General features: G+C 34.9%; 1 protein-coding gene across 1 annotated transcript in view; it reads right to left on the bottom strand.

Annotated features, from left to right (window-relative positions):
• Positions 1-1,013: 1,013 nt before the first annotated feature.
• Tmprss15 (transmembrane serine protease 15) overlaps positions 1,014-25,430 on the bottom strand; it is a 95,994-nt gene continuing 71,577 nt past the window's right edge. Inside the window, exons 20-26 of the mRNA XM_048345942.1 lie at positions 22,097-22,192; positions 19,028-19,077; positions 18,692-18,866; positions 11,791-11,972; positions 10,505-10,600; positions 6,624-6,763; positions 1,014-1,169 (exon numbers count right to left, since the gene is read on the bottom strand). Of these exons, the coding sequence (XP_048201899.1) occupies positions 1,014-1,169; positions 6,624-6,763; positions 10,505-10,600; positions 11,791-11,972; positions 18,692-18,866; positions 19,028-19,077; positions 22,097-22,192 (895 nt within the window). The remainder of the gene's footprint in view (positions 1,170-6,623; positions 6,764-10,504; positions 10,601-11,790; positions 11,973-18,691; positions 18,867-19,027; positions 19,078-22,096; positions 22,193-25,430) is intronic.

The raw sequence follows: 25,430 nt of genomic DNA, 5'->3' as shown, positions 1-25,430 counted from the left end.
TTTCCACAAACAAATCAACAGATAGGGATTCACAAGCAGAATTGAAGTTGGCAGTTATTCTGGAAATAGTCCAAGAGATTAAAGGAGTGAAGCAAATTCATTTGTTACACATGTTTGGGCTCTAGTGGAAATCTGTCTGGGGCTAAATAAGTATTTCACATTTTAGAAATAACCAGTCTAATATATAAAAGAGCAAATAAAAACATGCTTAATGACTGAACTTTTCTTTTGAAATATCTGTGTGTATTTTGAGACTAAAAAATACTAACTTGGAGTAAGTGGGAAATGTGAATCAGGGAGGTAGTCGGGATCTTTACAGAAAGGCCATACCTTTAAATTATTCTTTATTTAGATGTTAATATGAAATACAAACCTGTGTGTGTGTGTGTGTGTGTGTGTGTGTTGCTTAGCTTTATTAAAGAGGAATGGACAAACTGATTTGCTTACAATGATCTGTGATATGACCTTATAATAAATATGTTTTTGAGCAATAAAAATATTAAGTTTTTCTTACACTGAAATGGCAATGCACTGTGCTACAAAGGTAAGAAAACAATTGAGATTTGTAAAACCGAAAGCTAAACAGAATCCACACAACTAATAGCACTTTATTTCAAACAATTGCATACTTTAAGTGACAGTTAATTTCACAACTTTTTCTACTTTGATTCTACATTTCTTAATTATTTGGTGTATGTCTTAACGCAGTATCTCTCTAAACAACAGAAAATAGTAAAAAAAAAAAAAAAAGGAAAAACATAATGATTTCCAACAAAGGAAACAATGATATCTGTGAAAGACAGTTCAGAATGAAATCAAAGTGTAAAGTTACTTTTAAAAGACCAAATTTATACTTCTGTTTTATCTCCCTACACCCTCTATTCCAATATTTCAGTGACTTTGGTAAGAATAAATGTTTTTATTACTTTATATCCTAGAAAACTCTCAGTTTCCATGCTCCTTAGAGAGAAATAGCAAAACCTGTCCAACCTCACATTTGGTTTAGGATGTGCTTAGTGTAGAAAGTCCCGTATCCATTCGGTGAACCTTGGGACCCGGACGTAAACCCCTGGGCGATGAGGCCTGGCACACTGGTACCCAAATGATGTCACACCAACAAGGACCCAGCTGTTGTCATCTTGGCACATTAAAGGTCCTCCTGAATCTCCCTAAGAGTTATAAAAAGAATGTTTTGAATGGCTAGTCAAAGATATAAATAAGAAGGATGGCTCTAAGTTAATGGGTCAATGTTTAAACAGAGATATGAACATCATTATATACATCTGTGTATATATTATATTATATTCTCACCATTTCTCTACACCATAATTGGTAACTCATAAGTAGGACACAGAGCAAATCAGTGACAGATACAATTTGTAATTTTTGTTGCACTTCATCTTCATGATAGTATTTGGGTAGTAAGAAGTTTTCTCAAGCACAAAATGAAACACATCATACATAAAATATAAGATAACCATTCTGTTAAAGAAGATATGCTGGAAGTATTACGAAGGACTTCAAAGAAAAGGCAAAATTATCAGCATGATGGTTTTATTTAAGAACCCATGGATGAGGTTGACTTGAGTCATTGTAGCACTGAATTTTTGGCAACAATTAGATTTGAAAACCTTAACATTTCAATGAAACTAAGCAAATCATTGGCCTGAATTTTAGTGATGAAACTATGTGGTCTAAGACTTCTTCTGATGGATAAATGGTTTTACTTTGCATAAAGGTTAGTTATAGCTTATCATAGTAGAGTTAAATAGATTGTATTTGCACATAGTGATAATGTAATAAGTTCATGTAAATAGTGTCATTATTTAATCATGTAAAATTGGCAAATATTTCTTCCATATTAATCAAGCAAATACTTTTTATAGTTATTTGCATCATTGCAGTTTAACCTGTATGACCTTGCACCTGCAAAGCAAGCACTGTACCACTTGAGCCATGTGGCCAAATTTTTAGGTATTTTTCAGTAGACTCTCATACTTTCATCTAGAGCTAATCTTAGACCACAATTCTCCTATGTGTATCTCCTTACTAGCTGGGATTATAACTACAGATCACTATTCCCAGTTTATTTGTTGAGTTGAGATCTCTAATTTTTTTCTCTACTGACCTTGAATTATGATCACCCTCCTGAATAGGCAATATAAATTTTTCATATATTAGGAAATAATATACACTGTGTTTGGAATCACGGATGTTAGAGAATATTTCAACTTTAGCTTAGGAAATATCCTGAGAGACATTTTGCCTCATTCTTTTTTGTTTTGTTTTGTTTTGTTTTTTTTTGGCCAGTCCTGGGGCTTGGATTCAGGGCCTGAGCACTGTCCCTGGCTTCTTTTTGCTCAAGGCTGGTATCACTCTGCCACTTGAGCCACAGCGCCACTTCTGGCCATTTTCTGTATATGTGGTGCTAGGGAATCGAACCCAGGGCCTCATGTATATGAGGCAGACACTCTTGTCACTAGGCCATATCCCCAGCCCCTTGCCTCATTCTTTATCATATCTCAGTCATATTTTTAAAGGAAAAATGTGGTTTATAGAGGAACATAAATCTCATCGGTAACTACAACCTTCCTATATTCTAGGGGCAAAAAATGCACACAAGCTGTTCAAAGGGAGGGATTGTGACTTATATTTTTGTATCCTAAGTCCTTAGTAGTTTGCACACGGGTGTTTATGTTTATGGAAATATATATATATATATACACATATATGTCTACACATACAGTGTATATTATTTAGAAATTATTTAAAGTAAACTTTTATGGCTCTGGGCTCTTGTTTTCAAAGCTAATTTACTTTTAATTAATAGATAAGACCCATTGTTATATTGATCCAGACATTTTGATTATATGTACAAGGATTTTAATTTACTCAGTACATACTGGAGCAGTTACAGTCACTCAAGGACCGTGAGCAAAAAAAAAAATGATTGCTTCTCTGCTGAGAGACCTAACTCTGTTTTTCTACATCAGCTCTTTAAATCTTGCCACAAGATTCCATTGTAATTACGTAATTACCTTTACTTACTTTCTAGTTTTTTTCAATGAAAATACTCCTACTATTTCAGAGATGAGCATCTACTTAAAAATATGAATGAATGCCCCATACATGGAACATCAACTAAAATATATGCTATATTGATAAAGAAATCTCTGTCTTGTTAGAGTAAAAATGTAAAGGCCAGTGACTAATGTTCTCTGTGTATCACAATCTCCAGAATGGTATAATAAAGCATACTTCGCAGAGATTAGGACTTAGCAGGGGGGAGATAGGGGTCTGTATTTCCAACAAGTTCTCAAGTGATGCTAATCCATCTGCTAGCCTGGAAACCATCCTTTGATAAAGCCATCCTTTGGTAAAGAACCAATTTTGAATCATTAGAAGAATATCCGTCACTTAGTCATATAAAGAGAAGAGGTTCACACAATTGCCTCAACACTGTGAACCTTAGGTAAGGCAGCTGGCCTTTATTTATTTAATTATGAAGACCCAGCAGTCCAAATGTTGACAATAAAGTTGACCGTGTCCAAAAAAGAAATATACTCATTATCTGATTTGTGAAATTATGACCGCTCTAAAACACCTTAATAATAAGAACAAAACTATAGTAACAAATAATGCCTGGCTGGGTACTGGTGACTGACACCTATAATCTTAGCTACTCATGAGACTGAGTTTTGAGGATCATGGTTCAAAGCCAGACTAGGCAGGAATGTCTGTGAGACTCTTATATTCAATTAACGACAAGAAAACTGGAAAACAAAACAAGGCTGAGGGACAACACCCTTAGTTCAAGACCCATGACTGATAAAAACTAAACTAAAATAATAGTTATAATGCATCTAAGAATAATAATACAATGCCTCTAACAACACTTTCAACAAGAGCACCAGTAAAACAGCTTCACAGCTTTAAATAATGAATTATTGCTTAATCATTTCCCATTAATCTTGTTAAATGAGTTATAATTAAATTAGTTACTATTTTTTTTTTTTTTTTTTTTTTTTTTTGCCAGTCCTGGGCCTTGGACTCAGGGCCTGAGCACTGTCCCTGGCTTCTTCCCGCTCAAGGCTAGCACTCTGCCACTTGAGCCACAGCGCCGCTTCTGGCCGTTTTCTGTATATGTGGTGCTGGGGAATCGAACCTAGGGCCTCGGGTATACCAAGGCAGGCACTCTTGCCACTAGGCTATATCCCCAGCCCTAGTTACTATTTCTTGAACCAAGAAATCACATGACAGGATAGAGTATTGATTTCTCAATTATAATATATTGTTTTATACAACATATTTTGTTGTGTGAGACATTTTTACTAGTGAATAACCTATTTAGTTTCTATAGAAAGTAGAGCCAGCTGAGATTCTGGAGATGTGGAATGAGTTATTGGCTGAATGTAACACTGATATCAGTGACATTAGCCAACACATTTTGTGCTTAGTGTGTGAGGTATATTCTACATAATACCCATTAACAAAAATTAAAGTGGTGGGGCTGGGGATATAGCCTAGTGGCAAGAGTGCCTGCCTCGGATACACGAGGCCCTAGGTTCGATTCCCCAGCACCACATATACAGAAAACGGCCAGAAGCGGCGCTATGGCTCAAGTGGCAGAGTGCTAGCCTTGAGCGGGAAGAAGCCAGGGACAGTTCAGGCCCTGAGTCCAAGGCCCAGGACTGGCCAAAAAAAAAAAAAAAAAAAAAAAAAAAAAAATTAAAGTGGTAAATTCTAAGCATGCAGAAAGGCATTTGATTTGTCTTGAATTTGCCAGTTTTTACTAAGTAGAATAAAAGTAATCTGATTTTTTTTTTTTGCCAGTCCTGGGCCCTGGACTCAGGGCCTGAGCACTGTCCCTGGCTTCTTCCCGCTCAAGGCTAGCACTCTGCCACTTGAGCCACAGTGCCGCTTCTGGCCGTTTTCTGTATATGTGGTGCTGGGGAATCGAACCTAGGGCCTCGTGTATCCGAGGCAGGCACTCTTGCCACTAGGCTATATCCCCAGCCCAGTAATCTGAAATTTTAACAAAATTTAAAATATTGAGTTAACTAAAGGCAAATACAGAGATTTATTTATAGAAGTATTTGCTACGAAGTCTTAAATATATACATGTATATATATATTTGTCTATACATTTCAATATCTAACTATATATGAAACAAGTTGTTACCCTTAAACACAGTGAGACCATTTTCTCAAGATACATATTTCTGTTTTCCCATGTATGACTGATTCATTTGATCTGTAATGCTTTCAAGTTAATCTAATGAAGGAGATGTTGGTGCATTAATTTTTATTAATTTTCAAACACAGAAGGCATTACAGAAAATCTTTTTACTGAGCATCATGATAAAAATTAATATTGGAGTGTATTTACTTGTTGCCTTACATGTGTTACCTCATGTATGCCTCTCCATAAACTCGAAATTACTTGCCCAAACTTAGTTATTCCCACTGAAAGACTTTCTTATCAGGAAAGCCAAGAAACTGGCACTGCGGGAATATAAATTGTCAGAATATCAAGAGATCTGACCACTCATGTCTACAGCAAGACTTTTTATAAGAAATCAGTCAAGGTAACCATCAACAAAAGGGCAATGTAAAAAGAAAGGTAAATCATTCACAGGATTGTGGACAGAATTAGAGAGCCATCATGTTAAGTAAAATGATCCAGATGAAAAAAATGAATCTCACATATGTAATTTTGTTCTTAAAACATGCCAAAAAAAAGTCTCAACACAGAATATGTTTCTTTCATGGAGCTCACAGTTGGCTCCATTATTTCTGGGAGGTAAAATGCTGTTTGGGGTGATGATTACTCAGGTCAAAGAACACTGGCACTTCAATGTGGTGTGATGTGGGCATTCCTACTGTAGTGAGCCCCTTTCGTTATAGCTCTAAAATAAAATATAAAAATTAATAAGAATATTCCAGTAAAGAAATTTTATACTTTCTCAGAGTTATACTAAGCTATACTCACTTGATCATTAAAAAAACTGGCTCTCATCACGCTATTCAGATTGGTTTTTATCTAGAAATGATTTCAAGTCATTTGACATGTGGATCATACTTTCAATTTAGGATTGACAGTTTGGGGGCTTGCAGATCAAATTAGCTCTCAGACTTGTTTGGTTTGTTTTAAATTGATATAGGGTCAAAAAATATTAGAAATTTGAAATCAAGGAAGTGGCCATTGTGGCTTAAAGTGGTAGAGCACTAGCCTTGGGCACAAAAGCTCAGGGACAGTACCCAGGACCTAAGTTCAAGCCTCAGGATCAGCACAAAAACAAAAACAACAACACTTAAAGGAAAATACAAATGTGAAAACAAAATCTCTCAACTAAGTTGCAAAATCAGGCTCAAACCAGATCCATCACTCTTCATTTTACCTTACCATTCACACACTTAGTTATCATACTTCCTCTTGAAATATCATATTTCTACTTCTTCATTGTAAAACTTGGTTTTTTCCACTGAGGAGTACTATGAAAATAGGTCAAAAAATTTTTTAAAGAAGAGTTGGAGTTCACGGATGATTCCATTACTCAAGTGAAACAATTAAATTGTAATGCTGTCTGAAAATGCAAGGGAGCTATTTTTTACATATTCACCTGACACGAATCTACTCCTCCTTCTTCGTAGCCTGCGCATATCATATTTTCCGTAATGTTATATTCTGGCATCTGTTGCTGGCATTTCTCATTTGATAGAAGAGGAACGTTAGCTTCTTGCAATATGTCTGGAGTTGGACCTGCTCAAAATGGATGAGGCAGACAGCCAGTGAAAAGTGATCAGTGTGCTGTCTTGAATGAAGCACCATCAGTCTTATTTATTCCAACATTTTCCTCTCATGATTGAGCACTGTGTGGATAGAAAAATGGAACTAACTACTAACCTTAAACTCTCAAGCACATAATCAATCAAACCCATCTGTGGATTTCACCAAATGAAGGGCTGTCATGCATGTCTTTCTTTCCCAAGGGCTAGTCAGAATGGTTGATGGGACTAGGGTAGTCTTTAGGTATTTTCAAGAATTTTAAACAGTTACAGTATCGCTCATGGAAATAAAGCCCACCTCCACAAAGAGTTTCACTCATGGAAATTAACCCTGACTCAGAAATCCAGAAGGGCTTTCATTTGGCACCTGAGGAGCCCCTCCCCTCCCCTCCTTCCTCTCTTTCCCTCCTCCCCCTCCCCTTTCTCCCTCTAGTGTAAGTCATTCAACTTCATTGTGGTGCTATGTGAGTGAGCAGGTGCGCACTACATGGAGGAACAAGCTCCTATGAACTGTGCTCTGGTCCAGGGGTAATCAGTGTGCATTCACATGCAGGTGAAGAGAAAAGAAGTCTTTATTATCACAGTGTATTTACATTCTCCTTTTCAAGTGACTCATCTAAGGAAGTATGAATCTGTTTACAAAACTATTAATCCCAAGAAGGATATGAAACAAACAGGTGCCAGGTAAAGCATAAGCACTTTTTAATAATCAGCCTATTAGACTTGCTTCCTCAAGAGAAGTAGAAAGTTAAGATGTAGTGCCACAGAAATGTACAAGATCATGTCTTTAATTTATGGCTCACTGATACACTAAAAATGTGCATGCACACAAAGAGAGAGAGAAGAAGTGTGTGTGTGTGTGTGTGTATGTGTGTGTGTGATTTAGGTGGAATGACTGCAGCATATATATGACTTGGTGTGTAGATAAATGTGTAGCAACTGTTTCTCAGACAAAAGAGAAACCCAACAACCAAAAGCACCTGTTGTAAACAGTCTATCACGACTGGTTTAAAGTTAGGATCATGAGAGTGCAATTGGGTTGTGAAGAGCATTGCACAAATGACTACTGCCTGTGATTTGAGCAGAACACCACAGATAACATTCAAAGTTTGATAAGAGACATTAAGAAAATGAATTGGGCAGATTGAAATGGAAGAGAAAACTTTGAACCTCACTGTCCTGTCATCTGTTCTATGATGATAGGTTGTTGGACATGAGTTTTATTGTAAAAAGCAAAGCAGTTTTTTGTTCCTTGTCAACGAGTGTTTTGAATAGATATTAAGATGTCTTGCTATCAGAAAATATAAGCAACACTCTTAGTTTTAGTATTCATTTGTTAAGATGAGTTGTCCTGAGGATAACTGAGAAAATGAACAACAGATGTACACAGGATGCATATATAAAAATTAAAAAATTCATAAAAAATTTCTTGAAGTTATCTTGTATGTATGGATAGCCTTAATTTAAACAACAAATATCACCTCATGTCTCTTTATAGAATAGATTGCCCTGGATTTCTTAGCTAAATGGTCAAATTAGGTATGTGGAAATTATAAGGCAAAGTTCAGAATGTTTATGAAAATTACAATTATCCAAGAAGTATAATGTAGCCACTTACTTCTAAATCAATTTGGTCTCAGAAATAACTTTTGTTTCTGGCTCCAATCCTTTATTGGAGACTTTCTTAAGTCAATTAAACATGTTTCTGACTAACAATAAGTGAATGCGAGCTAAGTTTACTCATCTCAATTTTTCCCCTATGGAATAGAGATTCAAATCTTGTTAGTGCATAATTTGTTTTTGTGGAATCTACGTTGTGCCTATAAACTGTCTTTTAGTTTGAAGCCTGGAAGAAAATATATCTACTTAGAAGTCACTTTGTACTCGAGATTTCCAATTTAATAAATCATGACATGTTTCAAATATACAGTGTTTGACTTTAATATATTTTAGGGAGAACTGACATGAAAGTATTTTGAGCAATCTAATGTGATTTCTGAGCAGAATCTTTGTTGGGATCATCAAGCAAGCATCTGACTCAGAACTTCCTGCTCTCTCTTATGAAATTAGGGTGTTTTTCAATAGTCCTTTTATTCTCAGACCCTACATCTCCAGACTCTTAAGTATTATGGTCATCTTTTGTTTTGGGGACAGAAGTAGGGTTTATACCAAACAGGGTAGCATTCCTCTTTGCTTGGCATCTTTCCTAGATGGAAATTCTTGTTAACAATTCTATTTAGATGCTCATTATTAGCCAATGAGCATCGAGATTTTATTTAAAGCCTACGAAGTACTGGAATACATTAAAAATTCATTAAATAAGACCATGAATATCGATAGTTATATATTATTGGAAAACCATGTCACCGTGTCATCTTTTGGTGAGCTGTGTAATGTTAAATCGGTTTAAGCAAAGCTTACTTTATGATAAAAGCTTGTAAAATGATTTTGCATAGCTTTTGAAAATATAATGCACAGAAAATAATTGTCCATAAGTACCCTACTAGGCACTAACACACACCAGAGCATCTTGTTTTGATGGAGTGATAGCTTAAAATGTATTGATAGAGCTTCCCACACTTGCTACTCTCCCTTGCATCTAGTCATCACCCTCTTTTCCCAGTCTTTACAAGTTCAACTTCTCCAGAGTCCACATGAAAGTGGGATCATTTTTCTGTTTTCTTGTTTTTCTATGTCTGATAAGTTACCCTTAACAAGGGCTTTCCAGTTGAAACTGTGTTGTCTCAAAAGACAAAATGGTGGTGTGTTCTCAGCTGAATAGTGATCCATTGTGAACATATATCACATTTTTTCTTGTCTATTAATCAATGATAGACAACCAACTTTGTTTCTGTTTCCTGACACTTGTGACAGAAGTCTCTTGGAAATACTGATTCCATTTCCTTTGGACATAGAAATTGTAGTGTGATTGCTAAAGTGCATGATAGTTCTATTTTTTAAATTTATTTGGAGCTATCTTCCATGGTGAAACCTACAATGGCTGTATTAATTTACACTCCAACAAAAAATATGGAAGCATGTTCTTTTCTCTTTAACTTCACCAGAAATTTTTATTTGTTGTCTTTTTGATCATTCATTACTACTGCAGTGATACAATTTTCTTCTTTCGATAAGACTTAATCATGTACATTATAAAATTAATTTTATCATTTTCAACTAGGTTCTTTTCAATAGATACATCTTTTCTATTTATAAGAATGCTCACATGTACCTACAATTAAATATTGAGTTTGGGGGTACGTGAGTTTTTCCCCAAAATTATAGTTTTATATAATATTGCCTGGGGCTGGGGATATGGCCTAGTGGCAAGAGAGCTTGCCTCATATACATGAAGCCCTGGGTTCAATTCCCCAGCACCACATATACAGAAAATGGCCAGAAGTGGCGCTGTGGCTCAAGTGGCAGAGCGCTAGCCTTGAGCAAAAGGAAGCCAGGGACAGTGCTCAGGCCCTGAGTCCAAGCCCCAGGACTGGCAAAAAAAAAAAAAAAAAAGTATATAATATTGCCTGTGTTATCTAGATATATTTATAAAATAAATATATTCATCTACTCCTGGAAAAGGTTTTAGGAAATGTGGCAAAATTGTTAGAGTATAAAAGTTGCCAAAATGTTTTAAAAAATAGATTCCCAGGATATACAATATCATATGTTCTACCGGCATGCATTTTTCCTTATTTCAAATCTGATCATTTACCTTGATGAACAATCCTTCCCCAGCCAGCAATAGAACAATTCCTTTCTGGATGAAAAACTTGATTTTCTTCTGGTAAGCAAATAGGTTGTATATAATCTGAAAAACAATCAAGACAAATGAACAAAAACAATTATACACACATATGCATTTTAACATACTTAAAAATTCAATCACTTCAATATTTACTCTACAAAGGTAGACTTTGGTTTTATCCTTGTACAAACACCTTATAGATATCAAGAAAGAATGATATTTTAGAGAAATCATTCCTTGACAATTTTTGGGTGCCAGTGGTATCCTTTATTAATCCTATACATTATGTCCTCTAATCACCCTTTTGTGATGTAAAGGGTCTTGAGTCAAGAGCTAGTCACTTACATTAGAGTTTTAAATTGTGATACTCAATTGGAAGTAGAGTCAATTTTGTGAACTCTTCAGTGTTAAATGTGGGAATTCTTAAAATTTGTCTTCAATTATTTAAAAAAAAAAACACCTATCTTACATAAGGTCATGTACAGTGGCATTGACATTGCCTATTGACCTCAAAGGCCCTGTATATCAATGAATTTATGAGTGGCTTCCAATTCAGTAAGCTCCATAAAACCTACAGAAGCCACAAAAATTAGGTTACAGTGTGTATCCTCAAAGACTATGCTATACTAGTGATCAAAGCAATAGTCTGCTTTGAAAAATTCTGCAATATATGTACACAGCAACCCCAGGCAAACACAAAGATGGCAGCACTTTCTTCAAACTGAGCACTGGAAAACATTTCAGAGTAAAGACTAGAATTGAGCAGAACCTTTCAGGACAAAGTTGACTTTCTCAAGTGAATTCTTGCACATTTTCCAAGAATTTCAAGGAAGTCATACTTTGACAGTTCTGTTGGTGTTATAAACTCTCCCTCAGGGTTCACTTAATGCTTGCTTTTTCTTTCAAGTCTTCTCTCAGCTTATGTCTTACCATGTCCTTCTGGGTAGGCAGACTCACATTTCTATTTTGTGCTGTAGAGAGGACATGTGTAATATTATCACATCTTTCTTTGTCCTCATACAGAGAGCTCTAAGACTTTTTTCCTACAAGTCCTCTCCAGAATTTGGGATTTCAATACTTCCATAAAAGGAATTTAATGTTCTATATACATCAATTCCATATAAGTAGTGACAAAGATTTCTATAACAAATCATCCAGTTTTATGAAGTGCTAATGAGCTCATACTGATAATTTTACAATCTTCTTTTGGAGCCATTTATTCAGATAAGATGATAAAAATCATTTTATTTTACCTGTGTAATTCACTTTAAATTCAAGATGCATCATGGCAATATCGTTGTTCTTTGTCCGTTTATTGTAATTAGGGTTTATAACAATTTGATCTATTAACCGGGTTACTATATGTGGAGAAGTCAGATTTGATTTCATATGCAGGCCTAGTACTGCTGTCCACTTAGATGGGTCTACATTTCTCCTGCAGATGGTAAATAAGGAAGGATGAGGAACTCTACAGTCAAAACAGCTAGTTATCTGGTCATTTTATATAAAAAAATTTAAAACTCTGCTTGCCCATTCTATAATATTCTTATATATCTACAAAGAATTCCTCATGGATTATTTTTAACTGACAGCATTGGACAAACTGATGGAATACCAAGTTCTGTTTTAACACACATTTACATTGTGTAAAGTTCAAATCATGGTAAACGTACTTACCTCCTCAATGATATCTTGTGGCAAGATATTCTGACTTTTTGAAATTTATAGGATATTATACTCAGAATGTTGAGATCAATTTCTCTGGATTTACATATGGTCAAAATTTAACCTTTCCCATCATAATGTAGAAAAAGCCTTAATTAATGATAATCACTAAAATATCTACTAAGTCATCTAGCTCTTGATCTATAGTTTTAATATGTGATTCTCTACTCTGGCTTTATCTCAGAACCACCTGGAATAATTTCAAATAGTACAGATACCTGCTTTCTCTTCTTCTTCCCCTGTGATTTAATGTCTCTTGACTGGAACACCAAACAATTGTGAAAATATTTTCTAGTTAAGACACTAAATTTATAGTAATATACAATGTGGTTTGAAAATCTCTATTTAAAGCAGTTGAAATGATACTGAAAGTAAGGTCTGGGGCATTTTTCCATATAGAGGGTCACTGAATTTACATAAGAGCTAAAGTAAGTAGTTAACCCTATCATGGTACTTACTTGAATAATTTCCTTATGGAGTGTTGGCCTATAGAAAATGTACTGGGAAAGGATAATACAGGTGTTGTAGACAGATTAATTGGGCAGTAAATTATAATTTGAATGTGAGCAAGGACTCCCAAATGTGCTATTGACCTGCAATAGCTTCATGCCAAGGAATTGCCAGTGAAAAGCTGGAATTAAGCAAATTAAATCATATCCACAATGAAATAAATATCCAGTGTCTGCAAGTATAGGGAGAAGTACTGTAGCAGTTGTAGATGTCTAGTTTAATGTGGTATTTAGAATGCTTAATTTTTTGTCACCTACAAATATATGAAGTTACTTTCCATCTCTTTATCTAGTAATGCATTGCCTTGTTTTATTTCCCTTTATTGGATATTTGGTCACACAACCGTTATCTGTTAAACCCATGAATGAATAAACTCAGTGAACACCCACTAGCTGCATACTGCATAGGGACTGATTGCCTTAATACGTGGGTAGACAGGAGCAAAAGACTGACTTCTGAGACTGCACTTGGGCCAGATCTGGGGCCCATGCAGCTTGGGGCAGGGTTCAGTGGGAAGAAGTGAAAAGACTGAGAGGGTGAGTGGGATCCTAGGGGTTCTCAGCAAAGTTCTAGGCAGGGTTCCCTGGGAGGAACTGAGAACTGAAAAGAGGAAATTGAGGAAGTGATAAAAAGAAGGGAGCACCACTTCGGGTCTTGGCTATCTGGGCTCAGGTAGGGCATGGCAACTCTGCTCCCAATGGTTGCTGGCAGCCTCGGAGGTGCGCCAGATGCTATGAGTACAGCAGAAGGCCTGTTTGCTTCTTCTTTCTATACCCACTTCTAGGAGAAAGGATCTCAGTATTTCAGGCACACTTGGCACACTGCTAATTGTAGATAGCTTGATTAAACTCTGCCCTTCCTGTTCCGGGGCACTCGACGCCCTCCTGGTCTTTCCTTGGATAAAGGGAAATCTTTTCCTTGTCCTATCTCTGAATTTCCTTCTCTGCCTATCACATACTCATTTTATTTTCTAAAACTCAACCTTCCTCATTTCACTTGTTTACCTGACTGTGAAGACTGATAATGTATACTTACACCATTTCAAAAGACGCGTGTTTTAATTCAACATTTAATTCAAAATTTGCTTGGATTTTTCAGTAAACTAATCTTAAAATGACTACCTCATGTGTTCCTTACTTTGCCCTTCATTTTATTAATTTATAATGATATAACTCATGTATCACGTTGATATATATTTGTATTGTCTGCACAGAAATTATTTATGTAAATAAATTTTTTCTCTCAATAATATTAGCCAACATTGGTTCAAGGGGTATAAAAACTTTATATAGGTTGTGCTTTGAGTTAAGAGAGTGTATATATGTCTACATATACACATATTATTATATAATACATATTATTAAGAAAAATGAAATTTCTGGTTAAAGGTTTTTGTACACTTGAAAATCTATAATATAGTTTAGATGGGCATGGGTGGTGTATTTGCTAAAGATTTAAAACATTGTTGAACTATGACAATTCAAAATAGGAATAAATAAGGAATAAATAAATTCTTAAGTAATTTGTCAGTACTCTATTTAATCTGAGATTTAATCATTATAATTACTGTTACAAGAAAGCCTGCAGGTAACATAGAGTGAAGAAATCACAATGCTTCACATTATTTTAAAGTCTTGAGTAGAATACAATACACAAATCATGAACTGTGAAGTTGAAGTACAAATGTTTCAAGCTACTGGCCTAATTACGTATGATTTACAAGGTTAATTTGACACATTCTTAATGATTTTTAAAAATTGTTATGATGTTGCTTAGAAAATCACATCTCTTTTATGTGTTTAGTGCTTCAATATCTGTTTAAGCAGTACATTGTTAGGAAAAAATCACTTCAACGTGCACAGTCCACATTTCTCCTCCAAGTATTGAGCATAGCTTTCTGTGTTCCGTGGACCTCCACTGTACCCTTCACACTCTCACATTATTGTATTATTGCCGTTTGTCATTCTTTAGTCTTTTCTGAGCAGACATAAGTGGAGAACACAAAAGTTATAGACAATGTTTCTCAGATTTATGAGCCACTGAAGAAAAAAATATTTAAATTCACGATCTTTATTTCCATCTTCAGAATTGGTATTATTTAATCACCATGGGGTTACTGGACACAGGAAAATCTCAGTTTTATCAATTACCAAAAACAGGAACTGGAAAAAAATTCCTTCAAGGATATCATTTTTTGATGAAGAAAAGACACTCAGTAAATTTACATTTTGTCTGAAAGAATATACATTATAGTAAATAAAGAAAACCCACAGGAGAGAACCAATGTTGTACATTGATTAAAAACCTATCAGAAAGACATAGATTATAAAAGTCTATCATTTACAAGGATACTTTGGAGGACAGTGCTAAGGATCAAACCCAAGAGCAAAGGGCTCTAATACTACAGTAGAGCCAAAGGCTCTACTACTGAGTTCTATCCTCAGCTGCTCATCTTTTTATCTGAAAAAAATGTACTATCATCTGAGAATAGTATTATAGTATTACTATAAGCAGAAGGAGATTATCTTCTTTATCAAAATTCCTTAAAGCTATAAGACTAGATCGATAGCAAACAGAGAAATGACATTGCACTCAGGATGTTTATATTTCAGAGAAGCTTTAAATAATAAGCAAATGTTTTACTTATCTTCCAATGTGTGAGGCATTCAGAAGAATCCCAAATTATAACTGTTAGTGTAGTATCAGTTATGTAAGCCTATTTTATAATTTGTGTTGAACTGCTTAAAAAGTTATTTTCTAGAATGTTATTAGATGCATTAGCTTATTTTAGTGCTTATTTTAGTACTATGAATTAGCAGTATGAATTTCTCACTGTACCTCAGATATACCACCTGTAAGACTATATATTTAATCTGCATTCTACTCATCTTACCATTTTTATATCAGTGGTTGTGCATCAATACAAAAAGTTCAGAAAATAAATCTGCCGTATATTTATTGAACAATACTTGGGGAATGGGAACAACATTTTATTTCATACTTATTCATATTATACCATATTCATAATATTGTATCATTCATAATCCAAAGGTATATTAGCAGCATTTTAGTTTTGTTTGGATAATCATCCTATAGAGAATAGATCCCTGTGGCCCCTCTACAGAGCTCTAAACTCAGATACTAAATTGCCTAGTCTGTAATCACATGTGAACTCAGTTATGTTTATGGAATCAAAATCTTTCCCTTTGGCTCAACATCACTTTTGCACTTGAAGTCACAGGAAATTTGCCCAATAATTTCCCAAATTCTCCTTTTAAATTTTTAAAGGGGCAAGCCGGGGATTAAAGAAAATAATAGAAATATTTATTTATTTATTTATTTATTTATTTTTTGGCCAGTCCTAGGTGGTGAACTCAGGGCCTGAGCACTGTCCCTGGGCTTCTTTTTTGCTCAAGGCTAGCACTCTGCCACTTGGGCCACAGCACCACTTCTGGCCATTTTCTGTATATGTGGTGCTGAGGAATCGAACCCAGGGCCTCAATGTATACAAGGCAAGCACTCTTGCCACTAGGCCATATTCCCAGCCCCTAGAAAATAATAGAAATATTTTATATCATCTAGAATCACAGCTCTTAAGGAGCAATGGTGATTTCAGACACCAAGATCTGAGATAGGAGAGGGACAAGTTCATCATCTGCTAGTTAAAACTCTAGAATATGTTTGTCATGAAGAGAAACCACATGTATTGTGCATGTCATAAAAGGATTGACTGATCTTTTTATCAGGAAATTAAAGTTGTTACTAAACAGCAAATGAAGCTTTCATGTGAAAAATAACAGTACTAGAATACTAGTTAAAACATTTTAAAATCAAAGTGTGTAAAAATTTTATCAGAATTATTTTGCTTTGCTTCAGACATGAAGTCAATGCACAAAAACACTTGGTAAATAGAGAAAAATAATAACTCCATTGAGTAGTTAAGGATCATCAAGTGCAATGTAAGGATAATTTTGAAATCATCATAATTTTAGTACATCTTACCTTTGTTCACTTGTGTTTGAACTGAAGCTATTTGAAGACATTTTATGTGTTATATGATTGGACATTTGTTTTTATTAGATGACACTGCCTTCTATTTACTTCATACATTTGTGGTTTAGAAAGATCTGATATTAATATCACTGACTTATAAAAAGTACATCTGTAGGCAGATAATTAAAGGATGTCATGACTATTGCTACAAGCATGGCTGGCATTTAGAAAGCAGATGTTCTGGAAGAACATCAAACATCAAAGAATTTACCAAGTTTGAGATTAATCTAATTTACTAATGCCTACATATGTACAATAGAAAAGACTAACGCTGTAGCTAGGAATATATTTTATTTATAAAACAGAAATGATACCATTGTTACCCATCAGTGACTTGCTCAATGCTGAGGATACGTGTTGATAAGAAATAGAGTCATAGTTAAGCAGGAAAGGAGAAGATGGCCTTATGTAGGTATTCCTTACACAGATATCAGATACTTTTCAGGAGGCAGCAAAGTCAAGAGGATGCCCATTATGAGAGACTGTAATTCAGTCACCGAGCAACCTAATATCAGAGAATGTTATCCTGGAATGAAACCTTGCATAGTTCATTGAGCAATCTATTGACCAACTTGACATCTGACCATGCATGCTGTCTCTCCAGATTCCTAGGTTTTGGGTTTTGGATTAATTCTCATTCTGTTTTCACAAGTATTTAGGTGTGAATTCAACCCTTTGATGCTCATTCTCGTATTTACCTATCTTCTCTTCTTGGTTTAGCAATTATTTGTCTTTACATGTACAGTAACTTTCATTGTCTATGTTAGTTGGAAAAGTTCAGATCTTTTCACTTGTTAACTACAGCTGTCTCCCTATGTCGGAGTACACACAGGTCCTTAGACATTGGCTTCTGGCTTTATGCTTAGAAGCAAAGCTAAACTTCACACGCAAATTTCTCTAGGACCTCACCTACTAAGTTAGAGGCAGGAAATAAGTCCTCCTTAGACTCATTAACACCTAATGAGGAAGCTTCTATTTCTTGGAATGACTGAGAAATATTGGAGTATTTGTATGTCATATGAAAGGAGAGACTGATCATATTTCTGAGCCCAGAATACTTTCTTTTTCCATTTACTTTGCTCTTCTTCATTTTTCCTATTCCTTCCTATAGTGCTAGGTGAAGACTGGAGAAATAAGTCTTAGACTTCTGTATACATTTGGCTCTATTTTGTTATTCAAACAAACAATGATATGGTAATTAGTTCTACACTTTAAATTTTATTTAACGGGTCTAACCTGAGATGTCAAGTATTTTGATTCACAAAAAATGTTCTTAAGGTTCTAGAATGCATACAATTGCTAACATGGAGGCTTCTTGTGCACACATTTTGGTATTGAAATTTTGTCATCAATAAAAAATGATAACAAGCATAATTCATGTGATAAATATTAAACTCACGACCTTAAAAATGCTCTGAAATTTCAGCCTTAGGGGAAACCTATGTACGAAGATCGTGAGTACCAAGCCAGTCTAGGCTACATCAAAAGTCTTAGGCCAACTCAGGGTCTTACAGTTAGATCACTTCCCCCCAAAAGCAGAAAAACCAAAACAACAACAGTATGTACTTTGTGATTTGGTAGAAATTTCAAATGTTGTGAGGTAGAAGACTTGGAATATAGGATAATTGATACATGACTTGATATATGTGACACTTGATACATGACTTGATATATGTGATAAACAAAGAATACTTTTTTATGGAATTAATTTTTATCTGTGACTTTAGGGGGGAATTATTGAAATTTTACAATGGAGAATGTGGAACTATTTTCCTGATCAGGTATGCGGCTGAGAAGTGAGAAAGGCAAAAGCAGTGTCTTCACTGGTAATCGTGATTGAGAAAAGACCCACGACCCCATGCTTACCCATACACACAGTGTGCAGCAGACACCAGCCATTCTCTGCTTACAAGAGATGCCCCACACAGCATCTGGCCTCTGTAATACAGGGCAGCGAGCCAGGGCCAGGCCCCGGCTTCCGCATCGCTTCCTCCAACCACTTTTGGGCTGACTTCTGGAGCCACCATCTTTTTACCACATGCTATTAATATAATTGAAGAAAGAGTATCTGTTTTACTCAGAGGGTATTTCTTTGGGTCATGAGAGTTGAATGATGGTTAAAAAAAGTTCAGGTGGCAAAAATCTCTATATAGAATTTTATATTGGAGGATTAAAGGGAAGGTGATCAAAAGTTTTACTTACATTTATAGTTACATTGCAAGTGAATCAAAGAATGTTGGAAACACTGTTGACTATAAAAGAAGAACAATTACAAGTTAAAATTTGTGCACTTGATATTTAATGTAATGTATAGTGTGGGTTATATTATTTTTCTTTACTTAAATGTACTTTAATGCTATATATCAAAATATCTATCTGATATATGACAACACATGAAATACAAAGCAGAAGAAAACGCCAGATTTTCATAACAAGTATCAATGATTTTACATTCTTCCTACCACTTACTTTTCCTTTAGTTTAGGATAAGCTCCACAATATCCTTAAAACTCAGTTTCCTAATCCACAAGATAGAGGTACTAGTACATAATGTATTAGAATTTTATGAGGATTAAAACTAGTACTTATAATGAAATTATTATTTTGCCTTATACATAATTAACATTTGGTCAGTGACAGATATGTTGGTATATTTACTATTTTGCTTGCATTTCCTTATTCTCTGATCTCGTAGGTTCTGCTTAATGGGAAATAGGTTTTGAGTTTCTTAGTTTATGCCTGAAAACTACACACCATATCGACCCTACATTTAGTGCTATTTTTGTTGCAATAAAATACCTATTGCACATTGTGGCCATTTTTTTTCAGGTTGGATTGTACCAGTGAAAAATAAGACATTGTTTTTGTCTTAATAATTTTATAAATAGAAAACTTCATTAACAGCTCTTAGCACCTAACAGCATTTTTATCTTTGCTTACTGTGACTTTCTTGCTCTTCACAAACAGAAGCACTGAAAAACTGCATTTATTAAGTGAAATAAGGCATGATAACAATCATTGGAATATTGTAGTAAATAGCACCAAATGAAAGACGAGGAGGTAATGCATTCAGTGTGAATATGGGGCACAAAGCAGCAACTCACTCTTGAAAGGGATAAAATGGGGTCTGGGTGTCTGTTCTGATTGGGACCTCATTTAATAGTTATGAATTGCCTATTTCTGGAATTTCCATTGAATACTTTTAGACTGTCTCCCTGTATCTGAAACAGTGGAAAGTGTAACAGGAAAATACACTGTCCAGAAAACACCTTGATATTCCCACTGGCAAAATATTTTCTAAGGAACACTAGGTATGAGGCTATGTGCTTCATTCTGGGAATGATGAATGATGAATAAATCCCAAGTCTCACTGTCAATGGAAGCAGACATGAAAATAGCAATTATAAAATAAATGACTGAAGGACTCGTTATTTATTAAAAATGTGAAAACTATTTATTTTCAAAACTACCCATTCTATTTTGAAGGAAAAAAAGAGGAAAAAAAATTTCATAATGTGTTATACAATCTAACCACTAGAGATCAGTGTAACATAAGAAATTACAGAATGAACATGAATGACAAAGTATTTGAAATCACATGCATCCATTTTACCTGGTATTCTCTTTAGGCTAGAGAGTGATTTCAACAGGCATATAAAAACATGCATTTGCATTTTGTTGCCCACAAGCACACATGTATATATATATATAGACATAAGCATACATATATCATATGTATCGATAGTATCTCATCGGAGTGTAAATTAATTTCACTTCTGATATTCACTTGTGATTGAGTAAAAAGCCATTTCTTGATGCTTCCCAGCCTTTTTCAAGTTTTATAGAAACTCTGCATTTACAATATTCATCAATGAAAATCTATATTCAAAATGGTTCATCTTTAAAATGTTTTAATATTCTCAGAAGGACTAAACAATATTTACTTTTGTATGAAGCTCGAAAATAGATAACTATTAGTAACTAGAAAGTTCAACACAAGATAACACTTTCACAGTGTATCATACACAATGCCATACATTCAGTGACTCAGGAATACAGAGAAGTATGACATTTGCTCTCTAGGCTGACTGAGGATTGAATCTTATTTTGCTAAGGTTTATTTATGGGAGTTGGGGAGAAATAAAATAAGAAATGAAATTACTGTCCTTACAATTGATTTTGTAGTCAGAGTATGTCCTAGTATATCCACATTCACAAATCTGAATCCAGTTTCTCTTAACTATCCCTGTACACAAGAATGGAAACAGCATGGTTTTGTGTCTTTTTCTTGGTCAAGGAAGGAAAAGTGCGATATAAATGGATTGGTTACTCTGGCATTTAGTGTTGTTGGAAAAGTCATACAACTTTATTTTCTTTAAAGAATTACCATTTAGAGTGAACTACTCCATTGAGGAAATAAAGGGGAGCATGTTATAGTAGAGAAATAGAATGCTTTGGGTAGAGTTAGACTTGGGTTAAAATCTTTACTTTGCCCTAAGCTTTGGGAAGTTGTACAAACGATTGATGAGACTCAGGCTTTCCTTTCCTCATATATGTGGTGAAGCAGTATTATCTAAATCATGGAACTTTCCATGGACTTCAAAGTAATACTAGAATATTCTTACACAGTGTCTGTCGCATGATAGAAATTCAACAAAATATTCAATAGTACTTCATTTTCCTTATCTAGTACAATGTTTAAAACACAATATTGATAATATAATACTAAATTGGATTTCGAGTGATTTCTAGACTCCTACTGAAGACGTCCAAAGGTGTAAAAAAGAAACTTTAGTACTGATAGCTATTGTGTAACATTTCTAAATATTTGAGGTCAGACCGATTATTTGGGTGGCAAGTAGAGAATTCAGCCTTTTAAAAGCCTCACAATAGTATTAAAAATAGGAATTGTGAGTCATTAAATTTTCATAGATTAAAGATTTATTTTTTGCTGACATCTTTTTCTTTTACTTATTTTTATTAAAACCAAGAATGCAAGGGTATTTAAAAAACACAATTTTCACAGAAATTAGAACCTACAAATTATCTCTGCCTTAATTATAATAGTGACATCAGTATTAGTTGGTCTTTTTTTGTTGTTGTTGAGTTGTATGGAGTAATTTAATTGAACTGTCATAGAATTCAGTTGAATAGTTCTATATTTTCTCTTTTGTTTTTGTAATTCTTATAGTCCTATAAAATATGAACAAAGGAAAATCTTTAAATTCTACATATCCACACCTAGTCTAAGAACAGAGTTTTATGACTCACCTGGGTATAAGTATTAAACTGCTATTAGGTGCTTTGCTTAATTTTACGAATGGTCCACTTCTGGTAGAGAATATAGGCATTGATGAGTTTCCACTCCTGCGGTGGAGGGAGATATATAAGTTTTTTAAATAAAAACACAGTTAAAAACTCACAAGCTGTGTTGTTTTAGTTTTGTCATGCTGTGGACACAGAAAGAAAATATGAAATTCCATACAAGCAGATAGCCAATTTAGTACCAATTTTCAAATGTTTTGCCACTGAGAAAACAGTACAGATTACATATATATATACTTATTTATCATTGTATATTTGAAGGTTTTAACATTTGACTTTTTTTATGATGTTCAATAGTTTCCAGTAGTATAATAGATAACTCCTATTGAGTAGATTTATATTTCAAAAGTATATGTCCCCTAAGAACTATATATTTTGGCTTATCTTTCAAAAAGTTGCTTATTTCTTGATATTTCATTCAATTTCAGTTTAATTCCAAACTCTAATTTTTTTTTGCTAGTCCTGGGGCTTGGACTCAGGGCCTGAGCACTGTCCCTGGCTTCTTTTTGCTCAAGGTTAACACTCTGCCAACTTGAGCCACAGTGCCACTTCTGGCCTTTTCTATATGTGTGGTGCTGAGGAATTGAACCCAGGGCTTCATGTATACGAGGCAAGCACTCTTGGCCACTAGGCCATATTCCCAGCCACCAAACTCTAATTTTATAAGGCAGAAACTGTATTTCCTTAGAGAGGAATATACCCTCTATAGCTGAAAGTGTCAATCAATGAGAATAATGGGATGAAGAAGGCATTTCCTACTGATTAAAATATGAAATTCCCTATGCAAAAACCCCTGCTATATCCACATTCTCAAATCTGACTCCTGATTGTAGGTTTCTCGTAATTACTCCATCTTCCTTAAACTCAGATGGGGACAATTACGAAGTTCTTATCTTTTGCAGCACCCACGCATTGCCTTTCCAAAAGAAGACCCAATGATTACACCTATTAGTAAAGTATGGGCAATGTTAGTGCCAACACAGATACTTTGTTATGTATAGACACGTTCTATGGAAAACTCAATGATCTATGATCAATAAGAAGAAAAGAACAAGGAGGAGCATTTTCAACTCCTTCCTTCCTTCCTTCCTTCCTTCCTTCCTTCCTTCCTTTTCCTTCCTCATTCCTTCCTTCCTTCCTTCCCTCTTTTCTTCTTTCTGTCCTTCCTTCTTGCCTGCCTTCCTTCCTTCCTGCATTTTTTCCTTTCTCTTTCTTTCTTTCTCTTTCTTTTTTTTTCTTCTTTGTTTTTGCCCATCCTGGGGCTTGAACTCAAAGCCAGGGCCTGGGCACTGTCCTTTAGCTTCTTTAGCTCAAGGCTTACCACTTGAACCACAACTCTATTGACTTTTTCTGTGATTAATTGGAGGTAAAAGCCCCACAGACTTTCCTGTCTGAACTGACTTCAAACCATGATCTTCAGATCTCAGCCTCCTAAGTAGCTTGGATTACAGGTGTGAGCCACCAGTGCTCAACTTTCCTTTCTTTCACTTCAACAAAGAGTTTTGTCTGGTACTCTTCATCCACCAAAGAGAGAACTGAGAAAATGGGCAGAAGGAGATCTAGAATTTCAGGAGCCTTTCACTGAGATCTTGAAGGAATTTACCAAAGCAAGCCTGCTATACTTAAGGACTCACACATTTATAGAAGACAGAATGTACCTCAAACAGGTTTTAAGGCATTGGATCTTTACCAATAGTACAGCTTGTGGTTATCACACAAATCTTGGCTTTAGAAGAATTCAGAAAGTCTGAGACTAGAAATAATCGCAGATAGTTTGGAGATAATGATGTGAGGTTCCTGGTTTGAGGCCATCGTTGGCCAAAAAGTTAGTTAGACGGTATCTCAAAAATCAAACTCGGCAATGTTGGGTACACATTTGTAATACAGGCAGAGGCAGAGATAAGAGGATTACAATCTGAGGCCAGCACTGGCCAAATGTGTGAGACCTTATATGAAAAATTAAAACAGAAAGGGCTGGAGTATAGGTCAATAGGAAGACCATTTGTTTAACAACTGGGAGATTTTAATTCAGATCTATTAATATCTCATCTATATATGGTGTGTGTGTGTGTGTGTGTGTGTGTGTGTGTGTGTGTGTGTGTGTCTGTGTGTCTGTGTGTATCCTGTAATTGAAACTGAGTAGTATCCTTTGTTACTGTGGGGGCAACCTGGTGGGTTATAGTCAATTTCCAATCTCTATTTTAGACAATGCTCTTTTTTTATGTGTTTGCTCACATTCTAAGTATTCATATTCTATTGAACTTTTGTCAAAAGCTCAATCTTCTTCTACGTAGTTTTCTATAAAGCTCATTTTCTATAAAGCCTTTTTATAAAGCTACAGAATTAGCTTTACCAATGATTTGACTCAACATTCCCTAAATGCGTCAGGCCACGAGAATCAGAAACTCTGGGACAGAGTCTAGGAACCTGTGTTTCAGCAAGTGCCCTGGGTGATTCTTGTGTGTGCTATTGTCAGAAAACTCCTGTCCTAGTGAAATACAAGATTTTCTTGTACTTTTGTCTAAGGAGATTTTGGTCTTGTGGTGATTTCTAGTTTTACATCTGTTTTCCAGCACTTGAGACTAAATGGGGTAATATCTTCAAGATGTTCCTTTGTTAAAATGTCGTCATGTTGATTTAAGACATCACACATCTAGTACTGACATATACCATGAAGGGATGGTGATTAGTGATTTTTTATGATTATTCTAGATGAAATAAATTATCAAAGACTAATAGACATCCAGTAAATGTAAGGGAAGATATATATGTAAAATTCTGTAATTATTCAACTGAGGTTCTTTTGGCTTCAATTTTTAATTCCTTAAAAGGGAATTGTTATTAGATTTTTGAGAAGCATTCTGTGAAGGTTACAGCTATAATGCCCATTTTCTAAATTTTGAAAATGGCAAGATCTGAAGATTTATCTAATGCTATTGTCCAGTTACCTAACTATCTAAATCAGTAAAATATGAGTATAACATAGAAAGAATGTATAGTATTATCTTGTTGACATGGTAATCCCTCTGGAAATTATCCCAAACCCTGATTACCATGCTTATAAGATAGATACCTTCAAAGGGCTCTCCTGACTTCAGAAAACTTTATTCTATATGAAAAAGGATTTTATATATATACAGACATTATTATTTTTAGGCCATAGATGGAATATAAAAATATAAATGAATTCTAGAGAGAGTAGAAAGGATAACCTAAGGCTAGTTGCATGATATTAAATCTCTGCTTCTCTTCTGAGGTCTTTCTCAGGTTTTTCTCTCCT

The sequence above is a fragment of the Perognathus longimembris genome, chromosome 5 (assembly GCF_023159225.1).
Source record: "Perognathus longimembris pacificus isolate PPM17 chromosome 5, ASM2315922v1, whole genome shotgun sequence".
NCBI lineage: Eukaryota > Metazoa > Chordata > Mammalia > Rodentia > Heteromyidae > Perognathus > Perognathus longimembris.
The sequence above is the reverse complement of the archived record's forward strand: the minus strand, read 5'-3'. Positions and strand labels throughout refer to the sequence as shown.